Below are 14,387 nucleotides of genomic sequence, written 5' to 3'. Positions count from 1 at the left end.
AGTCTTCTGCACTAAAATCCCAAGCAGTGTTGTCAGGCCTGCCTGAGTTCTCCCCTGCTGGACTACAGAAAACCTCCCCCTCTCCTTATCTTTCAGTGCATCAGAGGCAGTATTTTCAGCTCACTACATGAAGTTAGGAGCTTACTAGATTGCTGGTAGATCACCGGGTATTTTTCAGTACTTGCTGCATTTGTAACCCTTTTTTGACCAGCATTTTTTCAAAACTTAGATGACTAGACCATGGGCATCCGCAGGTAGGGGCAAATGCCCCCCCCCTGGAATCTCAACTTCCCCTTTCAAATGCTTGTTAAGCCACTTTATACCATCTTTTCTGGTCTGTTTAACAATCCTGTGTGTCTGTTTTAAAAAAATAAGCCGTTCTTTATCATTTTTCAGAGGGCCGAGCGTGACCCGTCCGATCTCTCCTCTCCCCGTCTGACAGCTGCCTGCAGCAGGCGGGGCCGAGGATTCCTCACTGATGTCAGAAATACATCTGACAAAATAAGTATAATTACTAAGCCCCTCCCCTTCATAACATTGTTAAAAAGGGGCGGAGCATGGGTGACCTTAAAATGATGCCCCTCTCCCTGAAAAAAAGTTCTGTGTACCCCCTTGGACCAGACCAAGTTTAACAGCATTGGCACTTGTCAGTTAACTTGACAATAACAAAAATTTAAAGACAACTGTCAAAAGCATTCACCCAGTCCTCACAAATTCTGACTCTATTTTGCCTTATATGGTGATTTCTTATGATCGCCAGCTCCATCTAGTGGCCATAATGCTGTAGTTTTCCTGAAATACCTCAGTCAGGATACATGCAGCATTATGACCACTAGATGGAGCAGATGATCGTAGGAAATCACAGCACTAGGCAAAATACAGTCAGAATTTGTGAGGGCTGGGCAAATGCTTGTGATATTCATCCAAATTTCATTGTATATTAAACTCTATATGCTGTATATAACGTAATAGCGTCTACAAACGATGGGATATTTTTATGGAATTTTAATTTATGTATTTTTTTATACTAGTAATGGTGACGATCAGCGACTTATAGCGGGACTGCGACATTGCAGTGGACAATAACTGACACTTTGTGGGACCCAGTGACACTAATACAGTGTTCAGTGTTAAAAATATGCACTGTCACTATATTAATGACAATGGCTGGGAAGGGGTTCAACATCAGGGGGGATCAAAGGGTTAAATATGTGCCAAGACAGTGTTTGTATTTACTATGTGAGCTGTTTTTACTAGGGGAATGCATTCATTCTAGTCCCTTCTTTGCAGGAACACAGAAACCATCTCTTACCCCCTATCAGAATAGGGATCTGCTTTGTTTATATAGGCAGATCCACTTTCTGTGTACTTTACCGGAGGACATTGAGTGCCCGACACCCGCAGATCGGCTTCTGCTGTGAATTATCACACCATGATATGAGTTCACAGCATGAATGTCCCCGATGATGTCACATATGACGAAACGTGTAGGATGCAGTCTATGTCTGAACTAACCAAGCCAATTGAGCTTGTATATAAGTCGTCTTTATCCTGGGAACTACCAATTTAACTGCTGACTATTCACTGGATTGCTGTAAGTGTTTAGTAACCTTTTCTCAAAAAAAAAAAAAGTGTTTTACAGTTTAACAGGGATCTGCTTTGTTTATATAGGCAGATCCACTTTCCGTGTACTTTACCAATGATCGGCAGGTGCAGGAGGACATCGAGTGCCCGACACCCGCAGATCGGCTTCTGCTGTGAATTATCACCCCATGATATGAGTTCACAGCATGAATGTCCCCGATGATGTCACATATGACAAAACATGTAGGATGCAGTCTATGTCTGAACTAACCAAGCCAATTGAGCTTGTATATAAGTCGTCTTTATCCTGGGAACTACCAATTTAACCGCTGACTATTCACTGGATTGCTGTAAGTGTTTAGTAACCTTTTCTCGAAAAAAAAAAGTGTTTTACGGTTTAACGCTATGTGGACCCCCTTTTTCTTCCTTATTGGTCACGTTTGAGGAACACCAGGGGTTTGTTTGGCCAGCCATGTTACCTACCTAAAAGTCAGTATATGAGGCTGAGGCGCAATTGCACTGAAATGGGGGAGTTTTTGGTACAGGCAGAGACCCTAACTCGGAGGTATCTGGAGAAAGGGTATGATCTCCCCTTTCTCAAGGTAACCTTGAATCATGTCACTCAATTAGATAGGAATGATCTGGTGAGGGAGAAGCCATGGTCTGTTAATGATAATTGTTTCTCTGGTACACCTTTTATTACTTCCTATTTGGTACAACATAGGAATGTTAAGTGCCTTATCCAGAACCATTGGCACATATTGGGTAATGACCGAATATTGGGCAAAGTGTTACCGGACAAACCTCAGGTTATTTTTAAAGGGGCTTCCTCCCTTAGGAATAGATTAGCACCTAATGTTTTGGATGCTCCCAAAAGCTTAGTTTTTTTTCATAATCTTACTGGATTCCACCAGTGTAAGAGATACCAGGTTTGTTTACTTAATGGTTGTAGAGTAAGGAAAAGTTGAGTAAGGAAAAGTATGGAATTCACTTCCACCAGCAAAGGTCATAAACATCCAATTAAACCCTTTATTACGTGTATTGGTACAGGGGTCGTCTAATTCTTGCAGTGCCCTTGTGGCCTGCAATATGGAGGCCAGACCAAACGATCCCTACAGATGCGTTTGAATGAACATATCAGTAACATCAGAAAGGGTTTTAGACAGCATTCTGTATTGAAGCATTATTTATTGGTACATAATAGAGACCCTAGGAATACCATCTTTTTGGGGATTGATAAATTTCAACCCCATTGGAGAGGAGGCTCTCTTATTAAGGGTATTTCCAGATTAGAAATAGCTTGGATTCAAAGAATTAGGTCCTATGCGCCCTATGGATTGAATGTTGATGTGGATGTCAATGCGTTTATTGACAATTCATAGGGGTCACAGGTTTGGAACACATCTGGTGGTCTTTTGATTTATTTGATTGTGTATTTTTATAATTGTATTGATTTGAGGTGTTATTCTAATGTAAACTCGATTTGATTTCATTATCGGGCTACACGCCTCTAGGAGTTTGGGAAATACACCTATGATGTGATACAATGAAAAATAAATTGTAGGGAACTTATTTGCATTTTTTAATGAAAATGTTTTTTTATCTACACTTTGTTTTTTTACAACATTCCCCTTTAATAAGGTAAAGGTGTCCCAATCCATTTATGGATGATTATAATGGGTGGTTTCAAACTCGATTGTATATTAATCTAGTGAGGGTAGATGGGGTTTATAAAATTGTATCCCTTTACTTAGGTGAGGGTCGGGAGTGATTTATTTATTTGTTTGCCAATTCCGAGTTTCAATTACCGGTACTTGGAGTTGTGGCACAGTTTCCCTTATTCAGTATGGTGGTTCATGTCCGTGACTGGAGGTTCAAACCGTGGCTTGATTTGATTTGTTAGATAAACTGCGGTGAGTCAGCACGCCGCCCATACCCCAGGAAGACGTCATTTGTGACGAAACGCGTTGGGTCGCGACGCGCTGACGTCACCGCGCATCATCCCGGAAGGACGGGCGAATGTGGAGAGCTGGCCGGCTTTATGTATATCGTTCACTGCATGGTATTCTTATTGCCTCGTTTTTTATCGCTGATACCAATACCGATATTTTGGTCATCGCATATTGGTATCGCCCGATATTGCCCGATATTTTTGGACATTTAAAAAAAATTTTTTTTTACAGGTACTCTTGTGGAGGGATCTGGGGGTCTAAAAGACCCCAAACCCCTACTCTTCACTTAAAAGCATTCAAAATGCCAAGTTTGGCTGTTTTGAATGCTGTCATTTTTTTTAATTTGGCGCAGAGTACCGGAAGTGATGTAAAGACATCACTTCTGGGTTTTTACATGGAGACCCGATCAGAGCCGAATGCGGCTTTGATCGGGTCTTCGGTGGCCGTGCAGGTAGGTTGCCCGGGTCTCCCGGTGGGACGGGAAACCCGGGCGAGCCGCAGAAGGCGGCGGGAGGGGGGGACGTCCCCTCCCGCTCCTTGTAATGACAGCCGAGCGAAACGGAGTCCGCCAGGCAGAAGGACCCTTAGGATGGTCATCAAGTGGACAACTAAAGGCAAAAAATTTAATTTCTAGTTTTGAATAGTGTGGAGTGGGATTAGAACATCTATCAGTTTTTATTGCTGTTTGTGCCCCCGTTAGATTCTCCCTCTCTATTTCTCCTGTTTGGGCCCCTTTCACACTTGTGCGACTTGTCCTGCGATTTGGGACTGCAACAACGCATGACAAGTCATACTCCATGATATCCAATGAGTACCGTAAATATCATTGTGACTTCAAGTCACAGCAACTTCAAAGTAGTCCCTGCACTACTTCGGGATGATATTAATGCGTTTTTAGGTCCATAGGCATTGCTTCAAGTCCAGTCAAAATTGCATAAAAATTCTGGTAAAATAGCACAACTTTTTGGTCGCATAAGTGTGAAAGGCATACCTCCCAACCTATTGAGTTGGGAATGAGGGACACGTATTAACAAAAGTATGTAGGCATAGGACACACCCCCTGCCATGCCCCCTTAAAGGAGAATTATACAAATAAAAATATTGGGTAAACCCACAACTTTTTTTTACCACTACTATTCCTTTATATTGGCTTTTGAAATTTACAGATGCAGCAAATTAGAAATTGGATGAAAAGTTTAGCACTGGGAAACACTTTTTAAAAGATAAAAAGTGCATTTTACATACAACTATATAGATCAGACCAAAATGAGGAGGAAAGAGGGACAGAGGGATATTGCTCCAAATCAGGGACAGTCCTTCCAAATCAGGGACAGTCCCTCAAAAACAGGGACAGTTCCTCCAAATCAGGGACAGTCCTTCCAAATCAGGGACAGTCCTTCAAAATCAGGGACAGTCCCTCCAAATCAGGGACAGTCCTTCCAAATCAGGGACAGTCCCGCCAAATCAGGGACAGTCCCTCCAAATCAGGGACAGTCCTTCCAAATGAGGGATGGTCCCTCCGAATCAAATGGATGAAAAGTTTAGCACTGGGAAACACTTTTTAAAAGATAAAAAGTGCATTTTACATACAACTATATAGATCAGACCAAAATGAGGAGGAAAGAGGGACAGAGGGATATTGCTCCAAATCAGGGACAGTCCTTCCAAATCAGGGACAGTCCCTCAAAAACAGGGACAGTTCCTCCAAATCAGGGACAGTCCTTCCAAATCAGGGACAGTCTCTCCAAATCAGGGACGGTCCTTCCAAATCAGGGACAGTCCCTCCAAATCAGGGACAGTCCCGCCAAATCAGGGACAGTCCCTCCCAATCAGGGACAGTCCCTCCCAATCAGAGACAGTTTTTCCAAATAAGGGACAGTTGGAAGCTATGTGAAAGGGGCCTTACCATTATCATTGAAAGTGAAAGTAGAAATGTGGTTGTCTAATCGTGGACGTCTAGATGCAGGTAGCCATCATCCCAAATACAATGCCAAGAAAAATTCCCCTGGAGGTGTGGGACTATAAAGGCGACCTATGCATCTCAATAACAGTACAACATAATATAAAAAATATAGTTTTTATTGTAAAGACATATTAAAATAATCTCAGGACATATACATACAAAAAACATATCATGGTTAAAATAATCACGGCTAGCAGAATTAGGTCAAAATTGAAGTGACTACGTGAATGCATGTATTCCAAGGAGACCCAATGCGTTTCAAGCGTGCCCTTCTTCAGGGATCTGGTGGAACAAATTCATTTGTATCTAAACATTTGTAGAAAGAATATATATATATATATATATATATATATATATATATATATATTATATTTTATATATTATACATTATATTATAATTATATTATATTATAATATTATATATTATATTAATATATTATATATTAATATATATTATTATACTGTATATATATATATATATATATATATATATATAAAACATAAGGTCCTCATATATACATTAACTATATTTTTTATACTATGTTGTACTGTTATTGAGATGCTTAGGTCGCCTTTATAGTCCCACACCTCCAGGGGAATTTTTCTGAAAAGTGAAATTAAAACAAAATCTCAAATTTTGGGTTGTTCCTAGAAAAGTAAAAAAGAGGGGAGATCTTCCAATGGGGACTAGCTCTGGCGATCTGGGGGTCCTCAAGAAAATCATTTAATTTGCAGAGATTTTGCCTCACTTCCTGTTTGGTGGTTTCACAGGAAGTGAAGGGAAATCTCCGCAATAGGACACTTTTCTGTCCAGAGGTTATAACCTTTCCTTTTTCTATCCAAAATAAAAAAAATATATATATAAAAAATGTGCCTATAGTTCTACTTTTATATGCTCACATCAAGGGGCATTTTAGACTTAGAAAATCGTATTGCAGTCACGAAAATTATGGGAAAATGCATACGTACTGAAGAGGCGTACTGAATGTTTTTTTTCTTTTTTTATTGCTCAGAAATACACTTCACGGTAAAAGCTGCAATAATGGTTTGAAGATAAACGCTTGCTGAAAATGCACTGTTATTACCCATTAAGTCACTCTCTTCCTACGTTAAAGTAGAAATGAGGACAATGCCCCTTACCTGGGTAAATCTCCGCACCAGACAGGTCTTCCCCACTCCGGCGTTTCCGATTAGAACGATCTTGAATAGGAAATCATAATCTTCCATACTCATTTACACAGCTGTGGGAGACAGAAGAGAGAGAGACGATCACATCTGCTGGCCTTGGTACAGAGACGTCAATACACAAACTGGCTTCTTGTGACATACACAGGGAACTTTACACCTCCAAGTCAACAGGACAAAGGTCTGCCGCTCGGGCCAGCTGAGCCACGTAGACTCGTGTCACAGCTTGCGTTAAGTAAGTAGCACACAATGGTCCTAATGTGTCTGTAGCCTTACTGCAATCTGATCAGTCTCGCAGGGTCGGTGATGTGTGCCGCTACCAGCTATGGGTGGTGCTGTTTGCAGTAGAAGGCCTCATACACACAGGACATATGACCATCTCTCCTAGACACCTTTCCTCCTGGTATCAGCGTTTTGACGTGTGTAAAAGTATAAAGACGCGTGCACACGTGTCAAGCGTCAAGGGCGGTAATTTGTTTCTTTGGGCAAAATAAAAATGTATTCTGGCTATTGAAATGAATTAACGCTCAAGCGGTCGTTGCGCCTAGCGTTAATGAGCATTTAGGCGTGTTTCCACAGGTCAAGCGTTTTTTTTCTCTGGCAAATAGCTAATGCACCTGGACGTCCCTGCCTCCAAATGCCTGCATGTGTATGGACCAGTGTGGATTGGATTTAAATCACTAGTAAAAAGGCTTGATTTAACATTTTTAAAGAGCAACTGTCCTGGCATCAAAAAACAATGCATCTTTGGTATTAGGGAGAGGAATAGCTCCCTGCTGTTGGTGTCATTGGAAGGAATAGTGCCCCATCATTGGTGTCAGTAGAGGAATAGTGCCCCATCATTGGGGTCAGTAGAGGAATAGTGCCCAATCATTGGGGTCAGTGGGAGGAATAGTGCCCCATCATTGATGTCAGTGGGAGGAATAGTGCCCCATCATTGGTGTCAGTGGGAGGAATAGTGTCCCATTGTTGGTGTCAGTAGGAGGAATAGTGCCCCATCATTGGAGTTAGTAGGAGGAATAGTGTCCCATCATTGGTGTCAGTGGGAGGAATAGTGCCCCATCATTGGGGTCAGTGGGAGGAATAGTGTCCCATCATTGATGTCGGTGGGAGAAATAGTGTTCCATTGTTGGTGTCAGTGGGAGGAATAGTGCCCCATCATTGGAGTTAGTAGGAGGGATAGTGTCCCATCATTGGTGTCAGTGGGAGCAATAGTGCCCCCTCATTGGGGTCAGTGAGAGGAATAGTGTCCCATCAATGGAGTCACTGGAAGGAATAGTGACCCATCATTGGGGTCAGTGAGAGGAATAGTGCCCCATCATTGGTGTCAGTGGGAGGAATAGTGCCCCATCATTGGTGTCAGTGAGAGGAATAGTGTCCCATCATTGGAGTCAGTGGGAGGAATAGTGCCCCATCATTGGTGTCAGTGGGAGGAATAGTGCCCCATCATTGGGGTCAGTGGAAGGAATAGTGCCCCATCACTGATGTCAGTGGGAGGAATAGTGTCCCATCATTGGGGTCAGTGAGAGGAATAGTGCCCCATCATTGGGGTCAGTGGAAGGAATAGTGTCCCATCATTGGGGTCAGTGAGAGGAATAGTGTCCCATCATTGGAGTCAGTGGGAGGAATAGTGCCCCATCATTGGGGTCAGTGGAAGGAATAGTGTCCCATCATTGGGGTCAGTGAGAGGAATAGTGTCCCATCATTGGGGTCAGTGGAAGGAATAGTGCCCCATCATTGGTGTCAGTGGAAGGAATAGTGTCCCATCATTGGGGTCAGTGAGAGGAATAGTGTCCCATCATTGGGGTCAGTGGAAGGAATAGTGTCCCATCATTGGGGTCAGTGGGTGGAATAGTGCCCAATTGTTGGTGTCAGTGGAAGTAATAGTGCCCCATTGTTGGTGTCAGTGGAAGTAATAGTACCTCATTGTTGGCCGAATAAAGGCAAGTGTAATGAATAGTATCCCATGATTGGAGTCAGTGGGAGGAATAGTGCCCCATCATTGGGGTCAGTGGGAGGAATATGCCCCATTGTTAGTGTCAGTGGAAGGAATTGTTCCACAAGGGCCGAATAAAGGCAAGCAAAAGGGCGCATTCGGACCCTGGGCGGCAGTTTGGAGACCACTGGTTTGGAGGTAACCATGAACAATGATACTGGGATTATTGTTCTCACTACAGTTTGCGCAGCAATATATAACATGTGTATCGTGAGCGACGCTTTCTTACACAAGTGCCCTTGACAGGTGCATGCCCTTTGGAGTGGGCAGGCTCAAATTGTTTTTTCTTTTACTTTCACTAAGGCCCCTTTCACACTCATGCAACTTGTCCTGCGACTTGGGACTGCAAAAGTCGCATGACAAGTCGTATCCAATGATTTCCAATGAGTACCGTTCATATCTGTGAGACTTCAAGTCCCAGCGACTTCAAAGTAGTCCCTGCGACTTTGATGCGACTTGAGACCCATTGACCTCAAGATTACACAGGCTTTGGTTCAAGTCGCATCGAAGTCACATGTCAAAGTCGCACAAGTGTGAAAGGGGCCTAAAACTTTATTTATTACAAAAAGTCCCCAATGTGATATAATATTTTTAAGACAGGTTCTCTTTAATGAGACATCAGGAGTCTTTTAGACCCCTGATGTCTCACCTGCCTTCCATTAAAGCTAATGGAACGCAGACTGCACTCCATTATTTCCTTCTTTGGCTGGTGGGACAGCTGTGCCTTGGAAGCATGGTGGGGTGCGGGAAATCGTTGCCAACCTCATATCACCAATTTAAAGAAAAAAAGAAAAAAAACGGAGACTTTCACACTGGTCTCTGTGTTCTTGCGTGTTGCTGCGTAGCGTTAATTGCACAGATTTGCTCTAATAAAGCCTGCGAGGACAACTCATCAATATCCACCCTTGTTACAAGTCCACAGTATCTGATTTCAATTAGAGCGCTAAGTAAATAGTTTGTTTTTTTATCCCGTCAGTGCCATCAGGCTGATGAAGTGCAGTGCCAGGCCCCATCCTTCCATAAAACCAATGTACCGTCTCCTCGCTTCACCTTAACAACAGCCTGTGCCAGGCTGGCGGTGATTTACGACAAATGCACCAAGTAACCAAAAATATAAAAAAACACTCAAACAGCTTCAGAGGCATAACGTGTACAGGGAAATAAAATGTATCCTGATGCATCGGGGTCCTGGATTCAGTCCATGCATGGAGCCACATACAGAATGCTGAAACAATGGCTAAAGCTTCCTTCACAAGATTGTAAAACCAGGTGATTTTAACAAACAACCCCCACCCCCCAACCTCTCGCCTTAACCTGGGCATGAAGTCACTGAAGTGTACAGTCACTGAAGTGTACAGTGGGTATAGAAAAGAATCACCCCCTTTAAAATAATCACATTTTGTTGCTTTGGAACCTGAAATGAAGACAGACTTTACGCGGTGCAACTTATAACATCCAAGTGAAAAGATACAACACCAACATGTCAGGGGGAAAAAAAAATTAAAAACAGAATCACTGAGTTGTAAAAAGAACCCCCCCCTAAAAATTAATTGTAAACTCAATCAGGTGTAGCTAATCACCTTCCCAATGGCACACAAAACCATTTGACTTTCAACTGTGATCAGCTGTGATCATTTTGATTAGCTCAGCATGAAAAGAGCTTTCCTGGAGCATTGAAGTGCAACTGAGTTGGAAAAAGGACCCCCCGCACCTTTCCTAAAAATGACTTGTAAACTCCATCAGGTGTAGCTAATCACCTTCTTAATGGCACACAAAACCATTTGACTTTCAACTGTGATCAGCTGTGGTCATTTTGATTAGCTCAGCATGAAAAGAGCTTTCCTGGAGCATTGAAGTGCAACTGAGTTGGAAAAAGGACCCCCCGTTCCTAAAAATGACTTGTAAACTCAATCAGGTGTAGCTAATCACCTTCTTAATGGCACACAAAACCATTTAACTTTCAACTGTGATCAGCTGTGGTCATTTTGATTAGCTCAGCATGAAAAGAGCTTTCCTAGAGCATGGAGGAGCAACTGAAGCAAATAATCAACTATGGGTGGCAATTAGACATGTGCATGATGCAAAAAATGTGTTTAGTTTTGTTTCGTTTAGATTTGCTAACCACTTCTGAACCGGAAGGTTTTACCCCCTTAATGACCAGGCCATTTTTTGCGATACGCCACTGTGTTACTTTAACTGACAATTAGGATTGTGCGGTTAAATTGAATTGCTATAGTGTGGTTGTGCGGCATTTTGAGGGTTCAAATAAGAGGTCTTATCGCCTCCTCAACGATTGTCAAACACCCTTTCAAAAGCAATCCACTGTTGCTTTTCAAAGGGGTGTCTATACAGTGAGGAAAATAATTATTTGATCCCCTACAGATTTTGTAAGTTTGCCCACTTACAAAGAAATGAAGGGTCCATAATTTTTTATCATAGGTGTATTTTAAATGATAGAGAACGAATATCAACCAAAAAAATCCAGAAAAAAACACATGATACAAGTGTTATAAATTGAGCTGCAGTTCAGTAAAATAAGTATTTGATCCCCAAGCAAATCATGACTTAACCACTTGCCGACTGCTCACAGTAATCCTACTGCGGCAGTGCGGCTCTCCTGGGTCCAGCAACGTAGACCTACATCGCTGGAGTTTATGTGATTTCGACAGCACGCGCCCACAGCCGGAGGCTCGCTCCCACTGTGTTTAGACACAGTGGGAGACGGGCCGGAGGAGGAGAGGCGGCGATCGCCGCCTCCCTTCCCCGATCGTCTGGGAAGCTGAGAGAAGATCCGCCTGCTTATGTAAACAAAGCAGGCAGATCTTCTCAGTGACTGGCAGGAGGAGATCACAGGATTCAGCATAGCTGAACCAGCGATCTCTGTCTCTGTCACAGACCCCACCCCTCCCCCACACACGTCAGTAAACATGAGGCATACATTTAACCCCTTGATATTTATATTCTTTGCAGGGAGAGCCTGGAGTACCTGGTGATGCTGGAAAACCTGGTAGCACGGGGAATATAGGTGAAAAGGTAAGACTAAAGAGGGATCTATTGGGAACCCTGGCCTGCTCTAAAGGGGGATCTATGGGGGACCCTGCTCTAAAGGGGGATCTATGGGGGACCCAGCTCTAAAGGGGATCTATAGGGAACCCTGGCCTGGCCTGCTCTAAAGGGGGATCTATGGAGGCAAAAAGGGATGGAGCATGGGTGACCTTAAAATGATGCCCCCCCCCCCTGAAAAAAGTTCTATGGACGCCCATGCCCATGCATACTGGAACATAGAAATAGAATCATGTAACCAGAGACCACAGTCCCACCAAACTGATCCATCTGGGCCATATACAATTGAGGGAGGTTCAGACTTTGGCATAGCAGCAGCACTGTCTTGGATTATCTGTTCTGGGTACGATATCACAGGTTTCTCGCAGTCTATCTATAATGCTCAGCACATGAAGCCCCATATAAGCACATATAAGCCCCCCTTCAGTTTCATAGTAATCACCCTTCAGGCAGTCCATTAATTTCTTTGTCTCTTGCCTTAGGCTAATAAAGAAGGACATGGAAGACAAATTAAAGCAACTCACCGGGAGTTCGGCTTATCTACAACGGTTAGAAATCTGGATGGAGATGCGTTAAGCACTCCACTCCCAGCTGGGACGTGAAGCATCCAGTGTCTCCCATAATGAATCAGTGGAGCGTTTTACAGCGCAAAGCGTTTTCACCGGATAAATATCTCCCAGTAATTGCTAAAGTGGCTCATTTAGCTGTATGCGCGGGGCTCAGATTAAGCCTCTGGTGCTGCTGTTTAGTTACCGCTGATGAAAAGTACGTTAACATCGTTAGAAGTAAAACTCCAGTTTTATTACAAAAAACACAATCCCAAGGCAAGACAAATCATATACCCGCTTCTGTCCTGGAGATACGGAGACCGGCACTTTTAATTACGCTGATTGCTGAGTGGAGGGGTCTGCCATCGTTATCCCTGCCTGATTTTAAATCTTTTTATCAATCTTGGATGAAAGTTGGGTGAATCTTGGGTGATCTAGACCACTTAGGCCCCTTGCACACAGGTCCATCTAGGTACTGGACTGTAACAGAACTGCCACCCACACTGTATTTGTGGGGCTTCTGTCAGTATACAGCTTCCTTCAGTCATTGAACATATCAAATATTCCAGCCACCCCCCATACAAAGCTAGCCAACAACTTTGCTTGTTCTGGAACCTTCTTCTTTAGTGAACAGTCACACAGTTTATATACAGCATGGACATCCCCCTCCTGATCAGATTACCACACACAGGTCAGGGGTTGCCTGATTACATTATCATAGACAGATGAAATTGTAAACAGAAATAGAATTAACCTGAACGAATTATATAGCCATCTGGACAGAAACAATATTTGAGTTCATTAACAATTAACAATGGGACAGACAGGCTAAACAGAATCCACATCACACCTCAATACACAGACAATGGGAAAAGACCGCCAGTGACAGATTGTCTGTCTCTGACATTGAAGTACAATACACATTATCATAAGTGAAAACACAGAACCCATTTGAAGTAATCCAAACCATATTCTCAGTGTCCATTAAGTATCTATCTTTCACTCCCAGTGAAGGTGAGTAACGTCACATGGGCATTCTTCCCAGTGTTTTAGTAGTTTGCTTGAGAAGTACAGGTGCAGAATCCAGCCCTGCTGCCTGCAGCATGTCAAAGTCTATGGCTGGTTAGTCCCATTTCGACTTGAGAAAGGGGCATGTATAGCACTGAAACGCATAGCCACACCCTCTCACACGTTAGTGCGAGTGTAGACCTACGTCGCCAGATACCTCCCTCTCTCGGAGGCGCCCCTCTTCCCAGATCGTCGGGGAAAGACTGAGGACCTGCGATCTGTGTCTTTGTCACACAACCCCCTCCCCCCACACACGTCAGTAAGCATTAGGCACACATTTAACCCCTTGATCACCAACAGTGTTAACCTCTTCCCTGCCAGTGTCATTATTACAGTAACAGTGCATATTTATAGCACTGATTACTGTAGTAATGTCACTGGTCCCCCCAAAAGTGTCAAAAATGTTAGTTAGGGGTCCGATCTGTCCCCCGCAATGTCGCAGTCCCGCAAAAAAATCGCAGATCGCCGCCATTACTAGTAAAAAAAAAATAAACCATAAAAATGACATAAATCTTTCCCGTAGTTAGTAAACGCGCTAACTTTTGCGCAAACCAATCAAAATACGCTTATTGTGATTTTTTTACCAAAAATATATAGCAGAAAACAAATTGCCCTAAAATGTTAAAACATTTTGATTTGTAATTTTTTTTGGGGAATGTTATATATCAGAATGTGAAAAATTTATATATTTTTTTCAAAATTATCGCTTTTTTCTTCAAAAATTAAAAATCGCACAGGCGATCAAATACCACCAAAAGAAAGCTCTATTTGTGGGAGAAAAAATGGACATAAATTTAAATTTGGGTACAGCGTCACACGACCGCGCAATTGTCCGTTAAAGTAACCAGTGTTGGGGGTAACTAGTTACAAAGTAACTGATTACAGTAACTACATTACTTTTTTGGTAACTGAGTAAAGTAACTAGTTACAATACTAATATTGGTAACTACACTACTTTACTAGGCTATAGGAACGCGCTTTCCTGCGTTACCCAAGCCAATCGTTATTTCGAAGAATAGAGAGGGATG

At 42.7% G+C, this 14,387-nt stretch overlaps 1 protein-coding gene across 3 annotated transcripts in view; it reads right to left on the bottom strand.

Moving 5' to 3' along the window:
• Positions 1–14,387, bottom strand: part of RAB30 (RAB30, member RAS oncogene family) — a 232,523-nt gene that overhangs the window by 33,829 nt on the left and 184,307 nt on the right. Inside the window, exons 1-2 of one of the 3 annotated variants that reach the window (XM_082244469.1) lie at positions 6,845–6,863; positions 6,640–6,740 (exon numbers count right to left, since the gene is read on the bottom strand). In XM_082244469.1, the coding sequence (XP_082100595.1) occupies positions 6,640–6,732 (93 nt within the window). In that variant the 5' untranslated portion in view covers positions 6,733–6,740; positions 6,845–6,863. Of the gene's footprint in view, positions 1–6,639; positions 6,807–6,844; positions 6,864–14,387 lie in introns of those variants that run through there. The other 2 variants (XM_082244468.1, XM_082244467.1) reach the window with 2 other exon arrangements.

The sequence above is a fragment of the Pelophylax lessonae genome, assembly GCF_965119305.1.
Source record: "Pelophylax lessonae genome assembly, chromosome: 2".
NCBI lineage: Eukaryota > Metazoa > Chordata > Amphibia > Anura > Ranidae > Pelophylax > Pelophylax lessonae.
The sequence above is the reverse complement of the archived record's forward strand: the minus strand, read 5'-3'. Positions and strand labels throughout refer to the sequence as shown.